Source organism: Palaemon carinicauda, chromosome 3 (assembly GCF_036898095.1).
Source record: "Palaemon carinicauda isolate YSFRI2023 chromosome 3, ASM3689809v2, whole genome shotgun sequence".
NCBI lineage: Eukaryota > Metazoa > Arthropoda > Malacostraca > Decapoda > Palaemonidae > Palaemon > Palaemon carinicauda.
In genome coordinates this window covers 37,237,521-37,262,520 of record NC_090727.1, presented here as the reverse complement: position 1 = coordinate 37,262,520, position 25,000 = coordinate 37,237,521, and the positions used below count along the sequence as shown (strand labels likewise).

Here is a 25,000-nt window from a genome sequence, read left to right as displayed (position 1 = left end):
TCAAAGTTTTATGCTACAATATATTTTCATATCCAGTTTAGAAATTGAAAATTGAAAACTATCATAGGTCTAGTAACTAAAAACTAAGATAATGATCAAATCATCTATAGCTGCACTAAGAAGTCTCTTCTCGTTTTAAACTAGGAATTTTCTTAAATGTCGCTCATGAATGATTAATTCTCATCTGAGTTCTCTCTTCCTCTTTTTGTCTTAGAACTGACATTTCTAATCCATACAACTCTGGTCTTATTACTGTGCTATAGATCTTGGTTTTCAGCTTCATTGCCATATTCTTATCACTTACACCTCCTTCCACTTCCCTTAAGCTGTTTTTATACTATTTTCGAGTTCGACCTCACATCCTCCCTCCTGACTTATAATATATCCTAAGTATCTAAAATGTTTCACCTGTTTTATGACTGGCTATACTGTCCATACTCTCCTTACTGTTCTCCATTTACTCTCAAGCCACCCCTCTCCAAAGTCTCTCGGCACTCTACAACTATTCTCTTTCATTTTTCCTCATTTTCAGCGGTAATCACCAAATCTCTGCATATAGCAACTCCCACACCCTTCATTTCTGATCTCTTCACTTTAGTACATCCATGATCTCCAATAATAAAATTGGGCTTAATGCCAACACCTAGTGTAATCTAACTCTAAATTCAAAGGTTTCAGTTTCCCTTACAGCTGTTATCACTTTTGGCCTTGTTCTTTTGTACATCATCTCTACCATTCTAACCAACTTGTCTGGGAGACTGGAACTTTCCTCTACGTCAAGCAGCAACACATCACTTCTCTTGGTATTCTATCATAAGCCTTCTCTAGATCCCCAAAAGCACAGAGGAGCCTGTAACTGCATTACTCTAAGGATGGCATCCACAGTACTCTTCCCATCATGAATCTACACTGCCTTTTCCCAATCTTTATGATCTCTCTCAGTCTCTCATCTTGTACCCTCTCAAAACCCTTCAAACATTGCTCTGTTACTTGAATTACCGCGTAGTTACCACATTCAATGACATCACCTTTGTGCTAAAAAATAGATGACATTAGACTCTCCTCCCATTCTTTAGGCGTTATTTCCTCTTCCCATACTTCTCTAAATAGACCCAGTATCCAATTTCCCCCCTCTGTAACTAGTAACATGACCATTCCAATTTTGGACTCTAATGGACCTGGTGCTTTATCATTTTTCATCTACTCAATGCTCGCTTCACTTCTGCATTCCCTATCTCCATCACTGGAGCGCCCCAACCTTCGTTCTTCTCTCAGTTCCTTCCTCTCTCTCATTTTCAGTATTTAATTCTTCTTCTTCTTCTTCGACTAAGCTTTTCCCGGTATGCAGGGTCTTTATTTCTTGAAAGCCGTTTCTAATTCCTTCTGTCTCCGATGTCCTCCACCGTGAGATCTTTCTCCACCATATCTGCTGTTGCACACTCCCATCCCCTTCTCTTTCAGTATTTAGTAGTTATTCAAAATATTCTCTCCATCTCTTAATGTCTTCAAACCTATGTATGAGTAAGTAATTGTGAAGGACTAGAAGTATCAAGGACTGTCCGTATTTACTTGTAATGTTTTATGAATTTGTTTTAGCCTTCATTAATGTTACCAAAACCAGTAAATTGAATATTTCTCATACCTTTGTCAATATAGGATATACAACAGATATTAATTATAGTTTATTTATGGCGAATGTACATGAACATTGTTTAATAAACTAATAGCGAATAGTTCAGTGACCCTTCTCGCATGATATATTTAAGATGCTCTTCTAAAATGTAATTAGTATACGGTTTACGGTGATATCTAGTCATATAAATTGAGTACAAAGCTATTATATATTATCTGAACGTTCAGTAATGCAAAGAATTTAAAAGAAAATATACAGTAAGTATTGTTTGTAAGATAATTAATTAAAGTTTTATTATCTAAAGGTAGGAGCACCTTTAGACTACAAGGAGGTTACTCAGAAACCTTTAAATGTGTATATATCCGGATCTGAAGGAAGTTAGATGATTGGTCTACAACCACTATAAACACCAACAATAAATAAGGCACTCTTGCACAGATATCCACTATGGAACCTTGTCAAGTTAGAGAGAGAGAGAGAGAGAGAGAGAGAGAGAGAGAGAGAGAGAGAGAGAGAGAGAGAGAGCTAATTTCCTCATGCTTGTTATGACAAATTGTTTTTCCTTGTATTATCACAAGAAAACATATTTATTATTTTAGGCCCAGGTTGAAAAATTATCCAGAGATGATCTTATCCTTAAAGTAGACCACAGCTAAAGATTTACGGATTTAATGAAAATGATCTCTTTAGTTATATCTTGATACTGACTCTATCATAAGTTTCTCTACTTATATATATTTCATCTTATTTTATATAGGATAACTAAAAATTAAATAATATAACTCCATTTACTGTGTTCTACGTATTGTACACAAAAAATCTTCTTATCTCTCTCTACTTCTTCGAACTCTTTCTACAGTATACATCTTCCTAAAATAATAATCTATTCCACTATTATTAACCTTACTACTGCTAGTTTTAGTTCCAGTTTATATCGACAATTCAGTGCAGATTTTAATAAAATAAGATGTGTCAAGATGATTGATATTGCGGAATATATAAGTGAAAAAGACTAAAATTTCGCTGGACATTGTTGGAACCTTTTTAGGGATGTAAACAGTTCCTGAAAGATTGGAACAGTAAACAGTTATGTCTCCTGTCACTTGTTATTCTCTTCCAGCATCATGGAACGCCGATATATTAGATTGCGCCATGCAATTCTTGTTTCCCATTACTGTGAAGGTAAGGCTTCCAATAATGCCTAATAACTTTGTCAGTCAAATAATTTTACAGTGAAAGTCGTCGTCTCTCGGTGTGAAACTAGTCTGAGAGAGTGTATTTTATAGCCTAGGCATATATATATGTATATATATATATATATATATATATATATATATATATATATATATATATATATATATATATACACACTTAGAGTAGGCTTAGCAGTACATATTCGCTCTGGGTGTATGGGTGTATTTAAAATATGATTTGAACTGGCTATAGGCCTAAAGCAGACACTTAAATCAAATGACCAACACAAAATTTACAAAGATTATTTCCAAAATAAGCTCTGTTGTTAATATTTTGTTTTAACATTCAATATTGTTGGAAACTACTCCTATTAAGGGTTTTTTCAACCTCTGTATCTAAAAATGATTGAAATACAACAGTAAGAAACAGCTCTTGAGTTATGAAAAACGGAATTGAGTCAATTTCAATATCAGGAGTTATCAGAAACCTCAATTCTAACAATATAATCAGTAGGAGAAAATATGGTTCACATCAATTGCTGAATTCCAACACATTAAACAAGAAAGTGCTTTTGAAAATGTACAGTAGCTACGAAAATGACGTTTCTTAGTCTAAGCTTCTCCGTCCAAAGTTACAGAACCTACCCTTACCTTACCTTACCTATTAATGTCTTACCCACCGTTATCTTACATACCCAAACCTTACCTACTCTTATCTCACATTACCAACCCTTAGCTTACCTTTCCTACCCTTAGCCTACCTGTCTTACTATTATATAACCTACCCTTGCCTTACCTTTCCTCCTTTTACCCCTTTTCATACTTTTCCTCCTCCTACCCCTTACCTTCCCTCCTGCTACCCGTTACCTTCCCTCCTGTTGTCCCTTACCTTCACTCCTGAAACCCTTTACCTTCCCTTACCTTAGCTAACCTACCTTTACATTAGCTGACCTACCCTTACCTTAGCTAACCTACCCTTACATTAGCTGACCTACCCTTACCTTAGCTAACCTACCCTTACATTAGCTGACCTACCCTTACCTTAGCTAACCTACCCTTACCATCCCTTAGCTAACTTATCCTTACCTTCCCTAACCTGCCCTTACCTTGCCTACTGTTACTTAATCTACCTTACCTTAGCTAGCCTACCTTACCCTCACCTTACCTAACCCACCCTTACCTTACCTACCCTCACCTTACCTACCTTCACCTTACCTAACCTACCCTTACCTAACCTACCTTCACCTTACCTAACCTACCCTTACCTAACCTAACCTACCCTTACCCTACCTACCCTTACCCTACCTACCCTTACTCTACCTTACCTAACCTAACCTACCCTTACCCTACCTTACCTAACCTAACCTACCCTTACCCTACCTTACCTAACCTAACCTACCCTCCCCATATCTTACCTACCCTTACCCTACCTTACCTAACCTAACCTTACTCTTACCTTTATCTTGCCTTAGCTAACTATATTTAACCTTGCCTTAGCTAACTATCCTTACCCTTACCTTGCCTTAGCTAACCATCCTTACCCCTAACTAACTATCCTTACCCTTAGCTAACTATCCTTACCCTTAGCTAACTATCCTTACCCTTAGCTAACTATCCTTACCCTTACCTTTACCTTGCCTTAGCTAACTATCCTTACCCTTAGCTAACTATCCTTACCCCTAGCTAACTATCCTTACCCTTACCTTTACCGTGCCTTAGCTAACTATCCTTTCCTTAACTAACTATCCTTTCCTTAACTAACTTTCCTTACCGTTACCTTAGCTAACTATCCTTTCCTCAACTAACTTTCCTTACCGTTACCTTAGCTACCTTTCCTTACCGTTACCTTAGCTACCTTTCCTTACCGTTACCTTAGCTAACTTTCCTTACCGTTACCTTAGCTAACTTTCCTTACTGTTACCTTAGATAACTATCCTTACCGTTACCTTAACTAACTATCCTTACCGTTACCTTGGCTAACTATTCTTATGCTAACCTTATATTACCTTACGTTACGTTACCTTACCTAAACTTACCTTACCTTAACTTACCTTACCTTAACTAACCTTACCTTACCTTACGTTACCTTACGTTCAGTTATGTTACCTTACGTTACCATACGTTATGCTGTGTTACGTTACGTTATGTTCTGTTACGTTACGTTACGCTCTGTTACGTTACGTTACACTCTGTTATGTTACGTTCTGTTACGTCACGTCACGTTACGCTCTGTTACGTTACGCTCTGTTACGTTTACGTTACTTTACGTTTTGTTACGTTCTGTTCTGTTACGTTCTGTTACGTTACGTTACACTTTGTTACGTTATGTTACGCTCTGTTACGTTACGTTACGCTCTGCTATGTTATGCTCTGTTACGTTATGCTCTGTTACGTTATGTTCTGTTACGTTACGCTCTGTTACCTTACCTTACCCTACCCACACTTCCCTTCCCACAGTTCCCTTACCCATTCTTCCCTTACCCATTCTTCCCTTACCTTACCTCACCTCACCTCCCTTCCCTTACCCACCCCTCCCTTACCATACCTTAGCTTATCTTGCTTACCTACTCTACAATGTCTAGTACAGTAAATATGGGATGAAAGTGAGGAATGTACCTTTTAATTCTATCTGGCCTCTTGTGATCCACAGCCGAAGCTGAGCTACAGCTTCAGGCAAAGATGAATAAAAGAAAAGCCTTAGACTAACTTAAAAAGTAAGCTACGGGTTAATTGACTGATGTTACAAACTTCTCCAACTTTCCTGATAAATTGCTGTTTGATTTGTAAAGAATGTTTTATATGCAATGAACATGTAAGGAAACTAGTTTGAAGTAATTGATCACTTCAAGATTAAGGAGACTCGCTAATCATGATTATATTGCATTTGCAGAAATTCTGCTTAAAGATAAAATTTTTTATTAATCTACTCGTTTGAGTGACTCAGGATTACTGAGTCTGTTACTGGTTTTGTTGTTTGATGAAATAGAAAATATATTGCTATTGTCAAGTTGAGACGTTTGCCTAAATATACAGTATATGTAGTAAGAAGGGTAATGATATAATACTTTACTATGATGGTAATAAGAATTTACTATAAGATATGATTGTGTACAAGTTTTTTGAGTGCATTTGTATCAATTAATAAAAATGTGAACAGGAATGTTGTTTCTAAAGTTCAATATTGATGTTTAGGAAGTTCATAGTGTCTTAATGCTCAATGGTATTTGCCATTGCTTGTGGAAGTTTTCTAGATTTTCTCCAACATAATCATTACCTAGCAATTACAACCAATAGATGTATACTATGAAATTTTTATGAATAAGTTCTCACATGTTTTCCTGAATATTCACCCTTGTCATCACCTCCACTATGTCTGTATTATGCCAAAGTTGTTACCTGAAGGAGTGAGATGTAACATCAGAGCTTTGCCGAAAAAAAAAAAAAAAAAAGCTGGTGCTTACAAGTTTTCCCAACAGCATGGATTCAGTCCATCACCTGTGTTATGCTTAACCAAATGAAAGCCATGAGTATTCAGAATAAAAGGTAATCAGTGTGCTTCTAGCCATACAATAAATGTAATTATCAAAAGAACTCCCATAGAAAGGGTTCATATAATGGTGAAGTGAAGCATTTCCTTCAAATTTCCTTTAGGCATGACAGTGTGACCCATAACCTTGACTTCATAAAACAAATGTTGATTAGATGTAGATCTCATTGCTTGGAAGTTTTAGAAATTTATTGCCAAGACTAATAGGCTCTTGTAGGGCCTGTCAATGACATTTAAGTGAATAAATTCAAGTCCGGAGGTATGAATATAATTGAGGAAGACCTTTGTCTGGTGTACAGTATAGTTGTACGGCGGCATAGAGCTGGAGACCCAATTATTATTAATTTCATTGGGGGATTAACTAAGGAATATGGATACTCCTGGGTTAAAAAAAAATAAAAAAGTATTTTATCAAATTTGAGTGAATTTTCCAAGTAACGTTATTATAAATCCATGTTAATTACTCAGAGCTCCGTGTAGATCCTGATACAGGTGCATATACCCAGCACCTGAAAAGGCTAGGATCAGATATGGAGATATGTTCTCCCTAAGGGAGTAAAAGAGAAATTTTTTACCCAATACCCCCTCACAATATAATCATTCACCAGGGTAAAATATCTGTAAATTCCAGTTTTGGTACCATTTTTTTTCTTCATATTTGGACCTATAGTAATAAAAAATCTATTAATTCAACAGAACAAGAGACAGGAAGTATTCCAAAACTTCCTGCAGGAGGCAGCTACATTATTGACTCCAAGCAATAGTCCCTTCAGCCACAGAAACACCTCAGTCTTCGACCTCCCAGTCTCAGGTAAGGATTAATGTAAATTTCTTTCATGGGACAATGTTTTCGATTTTGGGTTTATATGTAAACAATTCTGGGATCAGAAAGGCTACTCCAGGTAGTTGCAGCTCCTTGGTAAGTAAAGTAAAAAAATGTAGATTGATTGATTTGAAGTTCTCTGGCATCCTAACTAAAAAATGTGGAATTCTAGGATATAATAACTTATGTGGATGGGGTTATGCTATCTAAAATTCCTTTGTTCCAATTCCTAATAAAACCATTTTGCTCTTTTAATATGAATATTTGTTCCTACACTAAATACAAACCCTCATTCTTTACTCAAGGAGATATTCTAGCGCGACGTTGAAAATAGTAGTTATCCACCTGTTAGGGGTGGGGGACTGCCGGTCGGTAGCTACTGAATACCTTCAATCGAATTCTAGCCATCGCAGTGGTAGCACCGCTGCTCCTGCTTTTGTTTGACTGGCAGACTAGCCTTTCTTTAGTGTGTTTTTGATTAACTTTTTCTTTTTATTTTCTTTATTAGATGTGATGTCCTCTATTATGAGGAAGTGTCCCGGGATTCCTCCGAAATCTTGTGGTACATTCATGTCACCACCGGAGGTGGATCCTCCTTCCCTATGCCCTTCATGCAGAGGTCATAGGTGTTCTGAAGGCTCCCCCTGCCAAGTATGTAGAGAATGGTCGCCCCCTCAGTGGGATAAGTTCGTGAAGAGGAAGAAGAAGATATCCAAGAAAGATTTGTTACCTCCAGGTTTGCTATCGAAAGGTAAGGAGTCTCAGGCCTCTTCTTCGGCCTCTCGATCTCTCCCTTCAGACTCTTCCTTGCCGGGGGTAAGTCAAGGAAGAGCGGCACCATTGACTTGACCCCTATTCCCCCTGGTCAGGTGGATCACGTTGCCCCTCCCAGTGGGACAATTTCTTCCACCAATGGGAATAACTCTATTACCGCTTCTATTCCAGAACACGTACAAGCGGTATGGCCTGCCCTTGGACTTCCTGGTTCTCCGTCGGTGGAAGCATGGAACCAGTTCCTCGCGAGCACTGGCTTACCTTAGGTCCCTTCTGTTTTGGAACCTTCGGGAGTTCCGGACCTCGCCTACACCCCGTCAACCCAGTCGGCGGCCCCTGAAGTGTCGGCAAATGTAGTAACTTCAGCTCCCACGGCGCCTATTTCGCATCTTGCTTGCGCTTCTACGAAACCACAAGGTCACAAGCGCGATCATTGCTATACCTCCCCCTCCTCCTCCTCCTCATCGTCTTCGTCCTCCTCTGAGGCTAGGAGGGAGAGAGAGAAGAGGAAAAGGAGAGCTCGCTCTCCTTCCCCCAGACGTTCTCGTCGGAGAGAGAGGCGACATAGGAAGAGACGTTATTGTTCTCGCTCTTCCTCGCCTTCTATCTCTTCACGAAATGGCTCGCCGAGAGACGATAAGCACTCTCATCATAAACATAAGAAGAGTGCATCCTCGCGTCATCGTTCTGCCTCGCGATCGTCTTACTCTCGCGAAGGATCATCTGGGCGCTGTAAGAAGAAGAGCTCTATGAGACGTTCTCGCTCTTCGTCACGAGAGAGTTCTCCTAAGCGTAATAAGCTCTCCCGTTGGAGCGATTTTTCATCTAATCGCGCCCGGAGCGCAACCAAGGAAAGAGAGCACTCTGAGCGTGATCCCTCTCCTTCACATATTAACTTGAGGAGTTCAGATCGCTCTAGGGAAGCGAGAAAGAGAACTTCTTCTCACCGTTGCTTTGTATCAAGAGAGAGAGAGCGCTCCCATCCTTCAACCTCCCGATCGCGCAAGTCTCCGGACATATCCGCGCGGGGTCATTTACCTCGCCCTCACGTTTCAGACAGAACAGCTCCAGTTCCCGTACTTCCTAACAAGTTACGGAATAGGAGCCTCACGAGAACCTCGGAAGAAGAAGCAGGGGTTCAACCCTTCTTCTCCTCAGTTGAAAACAGAGGAAAAAGGCCAGACCGCCGATCAATGCAACCTCTTACTGAGACAGTACCATTAATTCGGTCACCTACGCCTAGACCATCGACTTCCAGGCAAGATCAGGAGCGCCCGGCGCCATTAGCCAGCGGTCAGCCTTCCTTTGGAATAACGGCTATAGAGTATTCTACGTCGCCATTACTTCCATACACACGGGCTTCTATCGCCCTCCCTAGCGATGAATTAGCGCTACCGGAAGATTCCTCGGAAGAAAAACCATCAAAGGATTTAGAGTCCTCCTATCTGAGGGCTCTAAGAATGATGTGTAATATCTCGGGCCTCAGGGATTTACATCTGTCACCGCGAAATACTGACGCTCCAGCTTTAGACAGATTATGACGTCATCCACCTAACCCTAAGATCAGAATCGAAATTCCCTGGTCTATTCACACTGCAGGCCGTCTGAGGAAGGTCTCGCAAGCGGTCTCATGGGAAACGGGTTCCTTGAAGTCTCAAGGATCCCATAAACTTCTGCGATTTCCATTTTCAGGGCAAAAGCGTTTTTACAAGGTCAGAGACGCCAATCGTTCTCCTCTGACCCTGGATCCCCTCATGGCAAGGCTCACACCTGGCTGCTCTGCATAGAGACTCTCTTCTCTCCCAGTCTCCTTCACAGCCACAGAAGCCTCGGCAATGGAAGCAGCTTCAATGTCCCTCCTGGAGGCATTATCCTGGTTTGACACATGGTCAGGCACAATCGGCTACCTAGCGAGTCACGAAGACCTATCAAACCAAAACTCCATGCTGTTCCTGTAGGAAGTCCTAGCAGCTGGGACCAAAACAATGGACTTCCTAACTGTTACGACTGCAACCACGTGGGGCAACTGGATTCTAAAAAGGAGGGAATCAGTGGTTTCCACACTTCATAGGAGCATCGGTAAGACCGAGAAGTCAGATTTGAGGAACTCCAATCTTCTGCAACCTCTCCTCTTTTCTAAACAGACAGTTTCCTCTGCCTTAGATACTTGGAGGAAAGAGACACAGGACACGGCAATGCAAAAGGCTGCTTCCCTTCGCACAATGCAACAGCAGCCAACTCCACAACCCAAAACCATAACCGCAACTTCACTCCCAGCCAAAAGCCTCAGCCGCCCCTCTTTTATAGCCAAACCCATGGGCCGAGGAAAGTCGGCTCCTCCTAAGGCTAAAGGCAGAGGGAGGAACCCTAGACAGAAATAGGGTCACAGCTCCCCCCTCACAGTGCATAGGGGGGTGCCTGCAGGGGAGTTGGAAGAGGTGGAAGGCTATGGTGGCCATGCAATGAACCATCAAGGTGCTTCGTTGGGGGTACCGCATCCCCTTCATAGACTCTCCTCCTCCTCTAATTCCTCCCCCGATCTCATCCTCCCAGATCACTTGGGATCCAGGAAAACTGCAAGCCCTAGCTCAGGAGATCCAGAGGATGCTCCTAAAAGGTGCCATTCAAGAGGTCTCCAACACCTCCCCGGGGTTTTTCAGTCTCCTCTTTCTAGTAGCGAAAGCCTTGGGAGGTTGGAGACCCGTAATCGATCTCTCGACCTTGAACCAGTTTGTGAAGCAAACTCCATTCAAAATGAAGACAGCAGCCTCCGTGACCCAAGCGGTGCGTCCAGGAGACTTTATGGCATCAGAGGACTTGAAAGATGCATATTTCCAAGTGCCGATCCACCGCACATCTCGGAAATTCCTGCGCTTTCTGGTTCAGGGTCGAATCTTCGAGTTCAAAGTCCTATGCTTCGGCCTCTCGACCACCCCACAGGTCTTTACGAAGGTTTTCGAACTCGTATCTTTGTGGGCTTACAAGCACAGAATATGTCTGCTAAGATACCTGGACAATTGGCTGCTACTGGCCTCATCCAGGGAGCTAGCTCTGGATCACCTGAGAAGACTTCTAGACCTTTGCAAGGACCTGGGGATCCTTGTAAATGCAGAGAAGTCTTGCTTGACTCCAACCTAAGTCTTAAACTATCTGGGTATGTCCATCAATACCCAGGTAGGGAGGGTGTTCCCTTCGGAAGACAGACTTCGGAGACTGGATCAATCCATCGCCCATCTCTTGTCTCCACTACCGCCTACAGCCAAGTCTTAGCAGAGTCTTCTGGGTCATCTTTCCTCCCTGGAAAAATCAGTTCCAGGTGGAAGATCGAGAATGAGAAATCTCCAGTGGCATCTGAAGACCCATTGGTCTCAAAAGATCGATTCCCCATTCTTGTCAGTGGAAGTTCCAGCTCTGGTGTTACAAGATCTTCATTGGTGGTCAACCAGAGAGAGAATACCCTAAAGGGAATTCCCCTCCTAAGCCTCAGTCAGAAGTTAAAACTCTTTTCGGACGCATCGCTACGGGGCTGGGGTTCCCACCTAGGCCCGAAATTAGCATCAGGAGTTTGGTCTCTGATAGAGCAAACTCTCCACATAAATCACCTGGAATTATTAGCAGCCTGGAAAGGCCTAAAATTCATCGTAAAAGATCTACAAGGACGAGAGGTGGTGCTGATGAGCGACAACTCCACAGCCGTCTCGTACATCAACAAACAAGGTGGTACTCTGGCAAGAGAACTCTGTCTGCTAGCGGTCCAGATTTGCCAGTGGGCGGAAGGTCACAACATTTCTCTCACGGCCAGGTTTATTAAGGGCTGGAGAAACATCGTGGCGGATCAACTGATCAGGCATCACCCAGTGTTGAGTGGCGAATGGTCTTTGGATCCTCGAGTAGCAAAGGCAGTAATAGCTTTGTGGGGTTTCCCCGCAATAGACCTGTTTGCCGCTTATCTGAATGCGAAACTTCCCCGCTACGGGTCCCCAGTTCCAGATATCAGGCAGCGATCCAGGACGCCCTTCAACATTCCTGGGACAACCTGGACGCTTATGCCTTTCCACCCTTTTGCCAGCTCAGAAGGGTGATCAACAAACTCAGGACCTCCCGGAACTGCAAGCTAACTCTAATAGCTCCGGCATGGCCAAGCAGAGAGTGGTATGCAGACCTTCTTTCCCTGCTGGTTCAAGTTCCAAGGTTTCTGCCACCAGAACCCCTTCTGTTTACGCAGCCACACAGTGGTATCCCCCACGAGATAATCCACTTTCTGAAGCTTCATGTTTGGAGGCTGTCCAGTCTCTCCTCAGAAGCAGAGGCTTTTCAGAGAAGGTGGCTGAGCACATGTCCAGGCACCTGCGCCAATCTTCCACAAACCTCTACCAAGCAAGATGGAGAGTGTTTGCAGCTTGGTGTAGAGGGCGAGGTGTGTCTCCACTCGATCCCTCTCTTCCATTAGTGGCAGACTTCCTGGTGTACCTTAGGGAGGAGAAACTCCTCTCAGTCTCTGCAATTAAAGGCTATTGTTCAGCCTTAAGCCTCATCTGTAGACTGGGAGGGGTTGACCTTTCCACCTCAGAAGATATCACCTTGTTGATTCAAGGTTTTGAGAGATATTGCCCCCCAGTTGAGATTAGACCACCACCTTGGTACGTGTCCCTGGTCTTAGGTTTCTTGAAGGGACCACCCTATGAGCCCTTAAATAGGACCTCTGACTACTTCCTAACCCTTAAGACCGTCTTCCTAGTAGCTCTGGCCTCAGCAAAAAGGGTTGGTGAACTTCATTGTCTATCCTATGAAGTCACCCATTCTAGAGGATGGGGGAGAAGTCTCGCTCAACTTCGTGCCAGGCTTTGTGGCCAAAACTGAGAATCCTTCATCGGCCGATGAAAGGTTTAGAGAATTTCAATTTTCCAGCCTCAATATGGTAACACAGGATACTGACCAATTGCTACTGTGCCCAGTCAGGGCGCTAAGGAAATACCTGAAGCGCACTAGACCTTTCAGACCACGCCTCCGTCATCTCTTCCTCAGTACCAACAAGGTAAAGAAGAGAATCTCTCGCAACACCATCTCTTTCTGGTTCATGAAAGTGATTGCGAGAGCCATTCACAGAGACCCAGAGGATGCTCAACCCAAAGCTCATCAAGTTAGGGGAGTGGCTGCCTCACTGGCATTTAAGAAGAATTTTTCAGTCTCCCAAGTCTTAAGAGCTGGAGTCTGGAAACGCCAATCTACATTCACCTCTCACTATTTATCCGATGTGACACATAGGTCTCTAAACACCTTTTCTACAGGGCCTATTGTGGCAGGTCAACAGGTGCTGTTGCTACCTTACGCCCTTTCAGGGGACAGTAGCCATTGGTCGAGGATTCTGTGTTACACTAGGTTTTAGAAAGACATCCATCTATCTTCTACACCTTCCTTATTCCTCCCATCTGGGTATCCTATTCTGTAACTGGTTTCAGCTGGACTCGCCAATTTAAATAATATATGAAACTCATCTGACTCCTCTCACAGGGTATAAGTTATACTCGTAGTTACGAGGGTTCCCCTTTTCAAGGTCAGGGGGATCCTAAGTATGATAGGGCTCAAGACGTATGTTCCCAATCCTCTTCATCCTGAAACATTTGTTTCCACATAATTACAAACTTTCAGTCGTGCTAAGATTATGGGGATCTACAAAGAAAAGATAATGGGAGATTTTTTCATCAAAAGAGTCTAGTCTGAGGACTATCTTCCCTAGGAATAGGGAACTCCTCGTCCACCCTGACCTCAAGACTAAGTCTCCTATAGTAAAGAATGAGGGTTTGTTTTTAGTGTAGGAACAAATGGCAAACCTATAACAGAGTTTGGATTTTTCCTAACATACAAACCCAAATTCTTTACTCAAATCTTCCCTCCGTCACCGCCCCTTAAAAATAGTCCTAGCTAGAATCCGATTGAAGGTAATCAGTAGCTACCAACCGGCAGTCCCCCACTCCTAACAGGTGGATAACTTCCGGCCCGGTCGTTAATGCCCTTGTTAAAGTTTTATGCCGTATTTTCCAGCTTGTGCTAGAATATCTCCTATAGTAAATTATTAGGGCTTGTATGTTAGGAAAAATACAAACTCTTATAAGTTTGTCATATTTCTCTGGTGAAGCTAAAACTAGCAATAAAACTTTTTAGCAAGTTACAGTATAATATAGTTGGGGGAGGGGTAGGTAGACTAGTCACCCCGCGCACACTCATACCTGAGAAATGCCGTTAGTTATTCTTTTGACTTGGTAGAGTACACATGTTCCGTTTCTCTCTCCCCTCAACCTGTTACATGAACTGACTGTTTACTTTGATTCTTTTTTTTTTTCAGGGAGTGGTTATCCTCCCTGTTCTGTGGAAGACATAATCACGGAAAACCCGCCTTCTTCCTCCAGGGTCTCTTTCCCTCCCCATTATCTGTGCTTATTCAGCCTCCTCTGGAGGACAAACGAGTAATAACGTTAACCAACTGACCTCTGGACAACCCTTAGGTGTGGATACTGTTACTTCCCTTAGCGAAGCAACATTGCCCACAACCGGGGAAGTTTCTCCCATTGCTGCAACTCTTGCCTTCTTTACGGCTTTTGGGTCTCACTGCCAAGAAATCATTTTCGAGGGTGTTACAGTTAGAGGCTCAGAAAGAGCACAAACCTGCCTCTCCAGGGGTTGACGATGGTCTTCACCTCTGACACTTGGTAGGGAGAATTACCTAAGCTTCTTGCGGCCCTAACTGCAACACTCTGCATCTGCTCATCGCCCTTGGTTCCTCCAGCTCCTGCTTACTATCTAGAGCAGTTGTAGACTGGTAGTCTTTAGAGTTACAACCAGTCGGGGATCCTTTCAAGGTGAACCCAGAAGTTGACCTCAGTTAGTCTTAGAAGTTTGCTGATTACGTTTTAAACCCTCAACCTGAGTTCGCTTAGCGTACTGAGGTCTTGCACCATATGAAGCCAGTTGACTCTCGCTTGGTGTTGAGCACCTTTCTCGTTTATGAGATAGGGCCTCCTCACCCATGTGTTACCACATTGTAGATTCGGAACGAATGCTTGATTTGTCGAACCTTGTTCCAGCTTTCTGGAGCACCCAAATGGTGATGCCTGCCAATTGCTTATGGTCATCACCTCTCCTATTGTGCCACCAGAGCACAATAATTCTTGCAAGATATAACCTTTCAAGGTTATTTCTGCAGATGTTGATGTCGGCCAACCACTTGTGGTTGCCGCCTTTCCCATCATGCCCCCAGGGCATAACGAGTCTCATGAACAATATCCTTTCAGAGTTATTGCTGCAGATGGTGATGCCTACTTACAAATTGTGGTCGCTGCCTCTGGCCTCGTGCTCCCAGGGCACAACAAGTCTTATCACCTATAACCGTTCTAGGCTATTGCTGCAGATAGGGATGCCTGCTGACTGCTTGCGGCCGCTGCCTCTGACCATTGTACCCATAGGGCACAGCAAAGCTCACTGATTTTTTTTAGGTCAGGTCCTTTGGGACCTCCACCTCGGGCTTTCCTCTTCATACAGGGAAGAGCTAGTTTTTCCTGCTGTGGGTCAGCGCACGGAAAGCCTTTTTCAGCCTTGCTTGCTACCACACGAGCGCTCGTGCGTTCTTGTAGGAGTATGCTAGACTACTCTCCAACCACTTACGAGGGTCTTGAAAAGTGTTTAGGTTTCATTTCATGCAGTGTCTGAGCTCACCCAGACACTGAGAGCTAGCAAGGTATGTGGGTAAACTCCTCTAGCTGACAAAGGTCTACATAAATGCTGAAAGTTGCAGAGCTCCTCTCACTGATGAGGATATAATAATAATAATAATAATAATAATAATAATAATAATAATAATAATAATAACAATAATAATAAGCTTTATTCCAATATTTACATTGGCTATTACAATAACTACAAATTACATTGTAGTTTACATTTAAAATTTAGATATTTACATGTGCCTTCATAAAAATTTACATCATTATAAAACATAAAAATATAGATTTACTTTATACAAGTTTAAGAACAATAAAGAATTTGTGACATATATAGGTATATCATAAAAGTATTTAAAACATTGAAAATTTTGCATATAAAATATGAATTTTTTATAATAGTACTTGAGGCTTAAAAAAATTCTTACCTTGATAAAATATTTGCTATAAAAGTTACATATCTCTCTATAATATTAAAATTATCTTTAGCATGATTATAACATTTCGATTTCCAAATTGCTTATGAAATACAGATACTTATAAAACTAGAGTTATGAACATTTATCTTAAAATAGAATCTAAAATACATAAATAGTCTGCTAAAATAGAGTAAAAAAGTAAAAGAGCTCAATTAAAATATATATAAAGTTTTACTATAAAAATTATTTGGAAAATAGATACTTTTTCAAATTCAGTTTAAAAGAGTTAATATTAGTTGATGCTTTTAGTTGGTTTGGCAGTTTGTTCCACACTGATGGACCCCTCACAACAAATGCTCTGCTTCCTAGATCAGTGTTGGTTCTTGAAACAAAAAGGTCATCATTAAATCTAGTTTGTCTGTTACGTCTATCTCCAACTCTTATTAGATTAAAAAGCCATGGTGGAATTAGATTATGTAAAATTTTAAAGGTCATAACACATAAATCAAAATCAATCTTCTGTTTGATTGTCAGCTATTGCAAGTTATTTAAAATTGGAGTTGCATGATCATACTTCTTGGCTTCCCATCAATTACTTTAGCTGCAAAGTTTTGAAGCCTCTGTATCCGCTGCAGCTGCTGCTTACTTGTCGAGCCCCAGATCTTTAAACAGTAGTCATGAATGCTCACGGCAAGAGACCGAACGACCATTCCCCGCATTTCACTATCAAATCGGTCCTTAATTCTATTTAAGTATATTGAAGTACCGTTTACCTTCCTACAAACTTCATCTACATGACCGTCAAATAGCATATACTGGTCAAAATATACCCCAAGATTTTTTACTTTAATGCTTTTCTCAATTGCAAATCCATTGAAATTTATTTTTGTGTCTTCAGGAATTTGGGATATGAACTGCCTAGAGCCAATGAATATGCATTTAGTTTTAGACTCATTAATATTTAATCCATTTATTTGAAAATAACATCTCGCCATTTCTAATATTCTTTCTGCTCTTACTATCAAGTTATTTAGTTAATTTATAGCTCCAGTCATTAGAAGTTGACTGTCATCTGCGAATTGAACCAAGATGCAGTCTCGCACAGCAGTAGCCATATCATTTATATAAATAAGGAAAAGTATTGGCCCCAAGATAGATCCCTGTGGAACTCCGAATTCTACTGGTTTAGGGGAGGATATAACATCGCCTAATCGCACTGACTGGTAACGATTTTCTAGATAGCTTTTAAACCAGAGAGGGTCAATTTTTAATTGTGTACATTTATTAAGTAAAATATTGTGGCTAACGCTATCGAAAGCTTTAGAAAGATCCAATAGAATAAGTAAAGATATCTTTTTGTCGTCGATATTTCTGTAAATAGCTTCTGTAACTTTCAATAACGCAGTTTCAGTAGAGAGATGAGACCTAAATCCATGTTGAGTGTGAGACAGTAAATCATTTTCCTCGAGATATTTTATGAGTTGAATTGACACAATCTTTTCTAGAATTTTAGATATGATGGGCAAAAGTGATATTGGTCTGTAATTCTCTACATTATCTGCATCACCACTCTTAAAAAAGGGCAGAACGTGGGACAACTTCTAATCACTTGGATAAAGGCAAGTCACTGTAGAGGTATTTACTATGACAGTTAAGTAAAACGCAATTATCGGTAAGGCGTCCCGAATGAAACGGAGGGATATCAAATCACATCTCCATAAACGCTGAGCATTGGTGAGCTCCTCTCGCTGATGTAGGTCTGTGCGAAAATTATGTTTCATGCAGCTTCAGTGCATGGACGCACAGACTTTATTCATGCAAGAGAGCTAACCGAGAAATTGAGCGTTAGCAAGGTGCACAGAAGAGCTCCTTACAGTGATGAGGGTCTGTATTAGAGAGCTCATCTCACTGAACAGAGTCTGTGCAACTACGGTTGCTTGCCAACAACCCCATAGTAAGTTTCTGGCATGAGCTATTATAACTGCGCATGTGTGTTTACCATTAAATCCAGCAAATCTCACCACTGAGGTGGAAACCTGCAGAAATACAACGAGGGTTTATGGGGTTTATTACCGTAGATGGCAATGACTGCTGACTGCTTGCGGCCAACGCCTCCTACCATCTTGCTCCAAGGGCACAACGAGTCTTGTTAAACATAATCTTTCGGGGTTACTGCCTTGGACTTCTTCTCCTCCCTACGGGATAGAAAGGTCTTTAGATTACGCACATGGTGTTGGCCTCCGACCTCTTGTGGTGTCTGCCTCACCCAGTCAAGTCCTCGGGGCACAAAGAGTCTCATGAGACATAACCCTTCAAGGTTATTGCCTTAAACCTCTACTCCCAACGGGATAGAATCATCTCAAGTTTATGTTCACAAGTGATGGCAGATATGTGTTCTCTTACACTAGATCCTACTACTGACAATGGTTTGATTGCTTCATCAGCTGCATGTGCTCCTCATTGGGGCATTCATACATGCAGGCTCACGAACATGTTCACAATACTATGGCTCGTGAACAATCCAATTCCTTTTTAGCAATAATGTTATGCTTTTTCGCACACACGTCATCACGCAAGCGAGAGCAACCAACAAAGCTGGAAGGAGGTAATGTTTTACCCACTCACCCCTGTTTGTGTGTGTGTGTGTCTGTTTGTGAACAGCTTCCTGGCCACAATTTTAATCGTAGAAGAATGAAACTTTCAGGGATTAACTGGTATGTAAAAAGGTGGAAATTATTAAATTTTGGAAGGTCAAGGTCAATGTCACGGTTAAGCAATATGTCCAATTCCCATCACGTAATAAGCCATAAGTTTGGACATCGGTGTCACAGAGACTTCAAACTTGGTTCATATTTAAGTGTAGGGAAAATCCGTGCCAATTAATACCTGTTCATCTCAAGGTCAAGGTCAAGGTCAAGCAAAATGTCAAGAAATAAGCTGCCTTGGTGGAGGTCTGCACTCTACTGAGGGCCCCTCTAGTTTGTAGATGGAATTGGATGTGAGACAACTCGATACCCCTTTGCAACTTGATTCAGTGTAGGCAAGGAAAACTTTCTGGCAGTTAGCCATCTAAGTCTTGATTTTAGGGGAGTTGCTGATGAGATGTCGGGCTGGGACATCTCGTGCATGGAAGTTTCTGGAGTTCTGTTAACCAGAACGAAGTAACCAGGCACCTCTATTAGAGGCCTTCCGACATTCAGGGGACACTTATGCATTCGCCCTCCCCTGCTTCTGTCTGATAAGGATACTAATTCTTGAGAAGGGCTTCATCAGATTGGTTAACGAACCTGATAGATCCACAGTGGTAGCAAGCAGAATAGCACTCAGACCTTCTATTCCTCTCTGCAGAGATTTAGCGAGAACTATTCTCCCCTTTCCCGAACTGCTCATGCAACCTCACTCAAAAAATCACCATAGTCAGTTGTGTTCCTATGACTTCTCACCTGGAAGGTATTGAACTTCTCTCTCAGAGAGGCTTTTTGCAAGCAATAACAAAAGAAGATTGCTGGATACCCCTGTAGTTTGTCATTCACTTCCTGCTAGGTGAAATGGTCTATCCACTAAGGTTGAGATCGTAAAAAGGTGCCTTATATTGCTCAACATCTCTCTCTCTCTCTTCAGTACAGCAAAGCTTGCTGTACCTCGGGGAGGAAAAACTCTGTTGAGTCTCGACTGTGACAGAATACTGTTTTGCTTCAAGCATCATCTTTCATTTGAATAGAGTCAGTTTTTCCTTAACCAACTCTCTCTCCTCATATAGTGTTAATCTTACTGGTCCACAATCAAAAGTTAGACCACCTCCTCAGAGCGCATATCTTGTCCCACGCTCTCGGAAAGGAGCGCTTCTTGTCATTAGTCAGTCCTCAGCTCATAACTTAACTCTTAAGATGTTTTTCTTTTCCTTCTCGGTTTTGACTTTGCTATAAAAGCCCATGAAGGACCTGGTCTCTTCTATGATATATTCCAGCCAGGGAATGGTGGTCAGGTAACACTCAATATCCTCCCTGAGTCCATTGCCAAGAATCGGACTCTGGCTATAGCAGAGCCAAGATTCTGGTCTTTATGTATTGTGATCCTTCGTACTTTATCCTTTAACCAAGATCAATTGTTATTATATACTTATAAACGCTGATGCATTATCTTAAACGATCTGCTAGTGGTCCTCCACACTTAAACAAGCTTTTTGTGAGCACGGGCAGAGTCAAGAGGATGGTCACTAAAAATAGTCTCTTCTTGGAATTGTCAGACCATAGATTTGGCCTTGATTCCAGACTCTCCTCCATCAGATTGTAGACCCAAAGCTCATGATATCATGGCCATAAATATACGTCCCTAGCATTGTAGGAAAACTACTTGTGGCGCAAGTATTTCCAGAGGGTGTTTGGAAGCATCAGATGACCTTTACAGTCCACTACCTGCAAAATGTAACCCCCAGCAACCTGCAGGCCTTCCCATAGGTCATGTAGTGGCTGTACAAGATCTAATTTAAGATATCTCAGCTCCATTGCACGACAAATAGTAGTTGGTCGAGGGCAGACGTTACCCAGAATTAGTATGGGATGAGGGTAGAGTAACTATCCTCTTTTTCCATCATCTTCCAATCTCTTGGAGCACAGTACCAAGTGAAACTCTGCATGCTGGCCACCTCCATCTGCAGGTACCCTAAAATATAAAATATATTTGTTACGTTCCGTCTTCTCAGTAACAGGGAATCAGGCAATGGCCTTGGTAAAGTAAGCGGAGTGCTCCACTCCAATAATTCTTACCTGGTGCATGCTATTACTAATTTGTTTCATAGGAGACCAAACACAAGCCCTCACGTCGAGGATTATAGTTGCTGCCTTTGTCCCTTTCTTCTTTGGATTGCTACAAAAACGACAATCTTGCAAAAGGAGCATGGTGGAGTACATAAATAAACAATTAATATGAATTTAATGACATCACTAGACCACTTTGTCTCGACTTATCAATCTGACCATACGATCACTACAAACACAATCATCAGGTGCACAATCTTTAAGATCTGTGCCCTCCATTTTGGCACAGGTCTCCACTCTCTCCATCAATGCTTGAGCATTCTTTTTATGCCCAGTCACTATGGTATTGGTCTTCTATGCACTTGTCAGACACCTATCTACAATATCTCTCGTACCTGTCCTTCAGTCACTTTTGAGTTACAGAACATCTGGAATTTACTTCGTTCCAGGTTTTACAATCGCTGATATTGGTGAAAGAGAAACCTATGATTATTCTTGTTACCTGTACAGGGTATGAGATATTCCCTTCACGAGCACCAAGGTTTCCTTATGGTCTTTCATTCATGTTTTGCTCTCACAGGACCATTCTGATTGGGATATTTTCCTTTCAAGAGAGGATCCCTTGCACTTGTTCGGTACAATAGTCATTTCCAACAGGATTACCTGCAAGGTGAGATAAAAAACAATACAATCAGAAACCATGCAATCGGGAACTATGCCATCAAAACCATATGAGGGGGAACTATGAAATCAGGAACCACACTGTTGGAACTTGGGCTAATTCTTCAGGTGGTTGTTAATTTTGGTTCACCAGGGAACTAGTACACCTATCACCTATCATTGGTTCCTTCCCGTTGCTTCCAGTCCAAAGGTCTTCCAATTCAATGTTACCTTTCATCATTAGAGATATCTTATGTGTAAAAACTGATTTACTACTCAGAAATTCATACGCTCAGAGACAAATCCAGGATATGATCTTCCCATGCTCAGAGATTTTACCAGACACCAAGGTCTTCCAACTCTTTTCTGCAATAGGGATTGGAACATGTCACCTCTCAGATCCAGTCTTAGCACTTGTACAAGGACCGAGATGCCACATTGTGCTTGCATGGTTATTGACAAGGATCCTCATCAACTAAGGGCAGTCACTCATGTGACTCTGCTATGTACCATGTGGTGCCAAGCTCTTTTATTCTCTCTACAAAAGCTAAGTCATTTACTGCTATTTAACCTCTGAGAGATTGAGAGCAAACAGAAGACTAGCCAACGCTCTTTAATTCTTTTATCCTCTTCAGGGGATTGTCCAATCCCATTCGTGGATCTGGTGGTGAATATCTTGAGGGGATAAGAGATTTTCAGAGAATGTCAAGAAAATCGTGGACCCAATGGTACCTGTCTTTAAACTGTTAAAATCTATGAACTCAATGATCTTCAAAACTTAATCTACAATTACTAAGGTCATTGCACATATTTGTGGATCATTAATGGAGAGATATTTTTCTCACTGGCAGCTTCCCAGTGATTGCTCCAGTAGCTCCTGAAGTGTTACTAGTCAGCACCTATCATTCCCTTCACTTTCTGGTTTTGTTGGAGCTGGAATACAGGGTGACCTCCCCGGGTAACGGCATGACGATCCTAATCATGGGGAGTCTTACATCCACAGATGTACTATTGAGGGATGAGGTGCCTTCCTAAGTAGCATATCTATCTTGGAGATATGACTCGTGGAAAAAATGTACCTGCTTTTCAAGGTTTCAGTAATACACATACTGTGGATACTTGGTTACTTTGTGAGATTTCCAAGAGGTTTGGTAAAGCACTCGTTTGTATTGCTGAACGGAAATACTGTCATTTGTGATTTTTGTCAACAAAGGTGGTCGTTTCGCAGACTCTTAACTAGAAGATATACATTTGAGAAGTCTACAACACAGTAGAACTGTTTGCATTGTTCATCCAGGAAGTAGGACTGTACGAGTATGCACACTCTGTACAAGAGAGAATTGTGATCCATGCATCATTGCATGGCTTCCTACTTCAGGTTTTCACCATCGCTCAACCTGCTCGCCTTTCAGTTGAATAAGAAACCTCCAGTATTTCACTCCTCAGTTCCAGTCTGTCAGTAGCATTTATGAATGCCTTCCAATATCCCTAAAATCTTAAGATGCTTCCTCATTTCCTCCCATTTCACTGATTACTCAGCAGTCAGTTGAAGTCATTGAGGCTTGATATAACCCCGATGGCTGCCAAGCAGCCACATGCCAAATAGTATCCCGATCAAATGTTTTCTATATTCCTTCCTAAGGAAGCCACTCATCTTCACAGTAAAGGATACCACTGAGCACTCCTCAGTTTAGGAGCTCATGGTCCGAACCTGTTGGCCTATTGCTCATGACTTCAAGTACTTTTGCATCAAAACTCATCATGAAAAGGAAATTTTGTGATTCTTTTTGTTCTATTTATGTTTAATATTCTTTATTGTTTCAAGAAATGTCAAAAGGAAAAGATTTATATTAGTGTTATTCAGTTCTCACTCTAATTTGCCAACAAACAATAGATATTTTGTATTTGAAAAGCTGTCTGTTATTGACGCTGAAATTCAAATTACAAACTGTTTCAAATCTGTGTAGTTCGAAGAACCTGGTCCAATATATCAAACTCATAAACGGTGAAAAATTACAAATGCCAATTTTTACCCTTTGAATGGTATATATGTCTATATAAAAAAGGTTTATGATAGCTAAATCCATGCTTGGTACCTTGAGAAAAACAGAAAGCAGTATCATGATGCAGAGATAGTTATCAAGAATGAATTACCTTCACTTTATTTCAATGTCTCCTTTTTTCAGTCATGAAGTGAATGGATCACTGCTGTGTTGTCAATTTCTTTTACTGTAATTTTTGTGTAATGTTTAGTTTCTGTCCTTCGAGGAACATTCTTGTCAGTGTACCTTATGCAATGCACTAAAGGTATGCCTTAAGAGCTTTCACGGTTTCCCTGTGGCCCATACCTAAGTGCTCTTTTTACCCCTCTACCTTTCCTTCATTCCAACTGTCTTTCATGCAACCTTTTGTCCAACATATCAACTTTTACTTCTTAGTGTATCTCAGGTGATTTCTCTTAGTCTAATTTAGGGTTGAATTGCCTCCTTGGCACTGACAGCGTGCCATAAGACCACTATCAATAAATCTTACTGATACAGTACTTACTTTGTGTGCCTGTTGGTACTCGATAAAAGATTTATACCCCATGTTTACCAACTGGCATTTTGGGCTGTACCAGGGAACAGTAAGTTTTCAACACATCATTAGCAAGGACTAAGCAAGTCTGAGAGTAGCTAAGATGACGACTGTATCTATAATTGCCTTACTACGATCCTTCAAAAAATTAAAACTCGCAACCCTTGAATTTAATTTTTATAGCAGTGACTTAGCTGAAATTTTATTATGATTATTTTAATTTTATTCACTTCTTAATACATTAAATGCAATTATATATTGATACTAGTATAGTTGCAGATAATTATTCAAGTTGAACTGTCTTATTCTTTGACGAGCTTTCGTTATTTGCACTATTCTTCCTTTAGATAGTTTTGTTGAAGAACATCACAGCAGGGTCAAGTTCAAGTTTCAGAAGTGTCTCTTACATTGATCTCTAAAAGCTCGAATTTGAATGTGCCAGTTATTTTAGTAAATAATCCTAAAAGTTACTTTATGTATTAAATTAATTAAGAGTCAGGTTATGACTTGAAGGTGAATATTTGGAGTAAATATATTTCCCTTTTCTTCCAGATGCGTTTATTTACCTGCACATTTGCAATCCAAAAGCTGAAGCCAGTAAACAAAAAAACAAAAAACAAAAAAATCCCAGTGGACAAGCTGATTCCCTTAGTGATGTGGGAAGGAGAAGGAAGCTGAAGGAACTTTGATGGTACAAGATTAAATCTAGCATTTCTATATCAAACCTGGTAACAGGGATGAAGGATGTAAGATTCAACTGACTTCAATTTAAAGATAAGTTTAACTTTTCATTACTTATTTTTTGTCTAGAAATTTACACTTCTGTTAGGTAACAGAGTAGGTAATAAATATTTATGGAAGGTAGCTTATATACAGTGTACAATCTAGTGCTCAAAATATAC

The 25,000-nt window shown here is 41.1% G+C and overlaps 1 protein-coding gene across 2 annotated transcripts in view; it reads left to right on the top strand.

Moving 5' to 3' along the window:
* Window positions 1–25,000, top strand: part of LOC137637055 (uncharacterized) — an 89,973-nt gene that overhangs the window by 63,209 nt on the left and 1,764 nt on the right. The window contains exons 1-3 of one of the 2 annotated variants that reach the window (XM_068369366.1): window positions 2,677–2,815; window positions 7,070–7,184; window positions 24,651–25,000. The exon at window positions 24,651–25,000 is cut by the window's right edge and continues 1,764 nt beyond it. In XM_068369366.1, coding sequence (XP_068225467.1) covers window positions 2,723–2,815; window positions 7,070–7,184; window positions 24,651–24,787 — 345 coding nt within the window. In that variant the 5' untranslated portion in view covers window positions 2,677–2,722 and the 3' untranslated portion in view covers window positions 24,788–25,000. Of the gene's footprint in view, window positions 1–2,676; window positions 2,816–7,069; window positions 7,185–24,650 lie in introns of those variants that run through there. The other variant, XR_011043365.1, reaches the window with a different exon arrangement.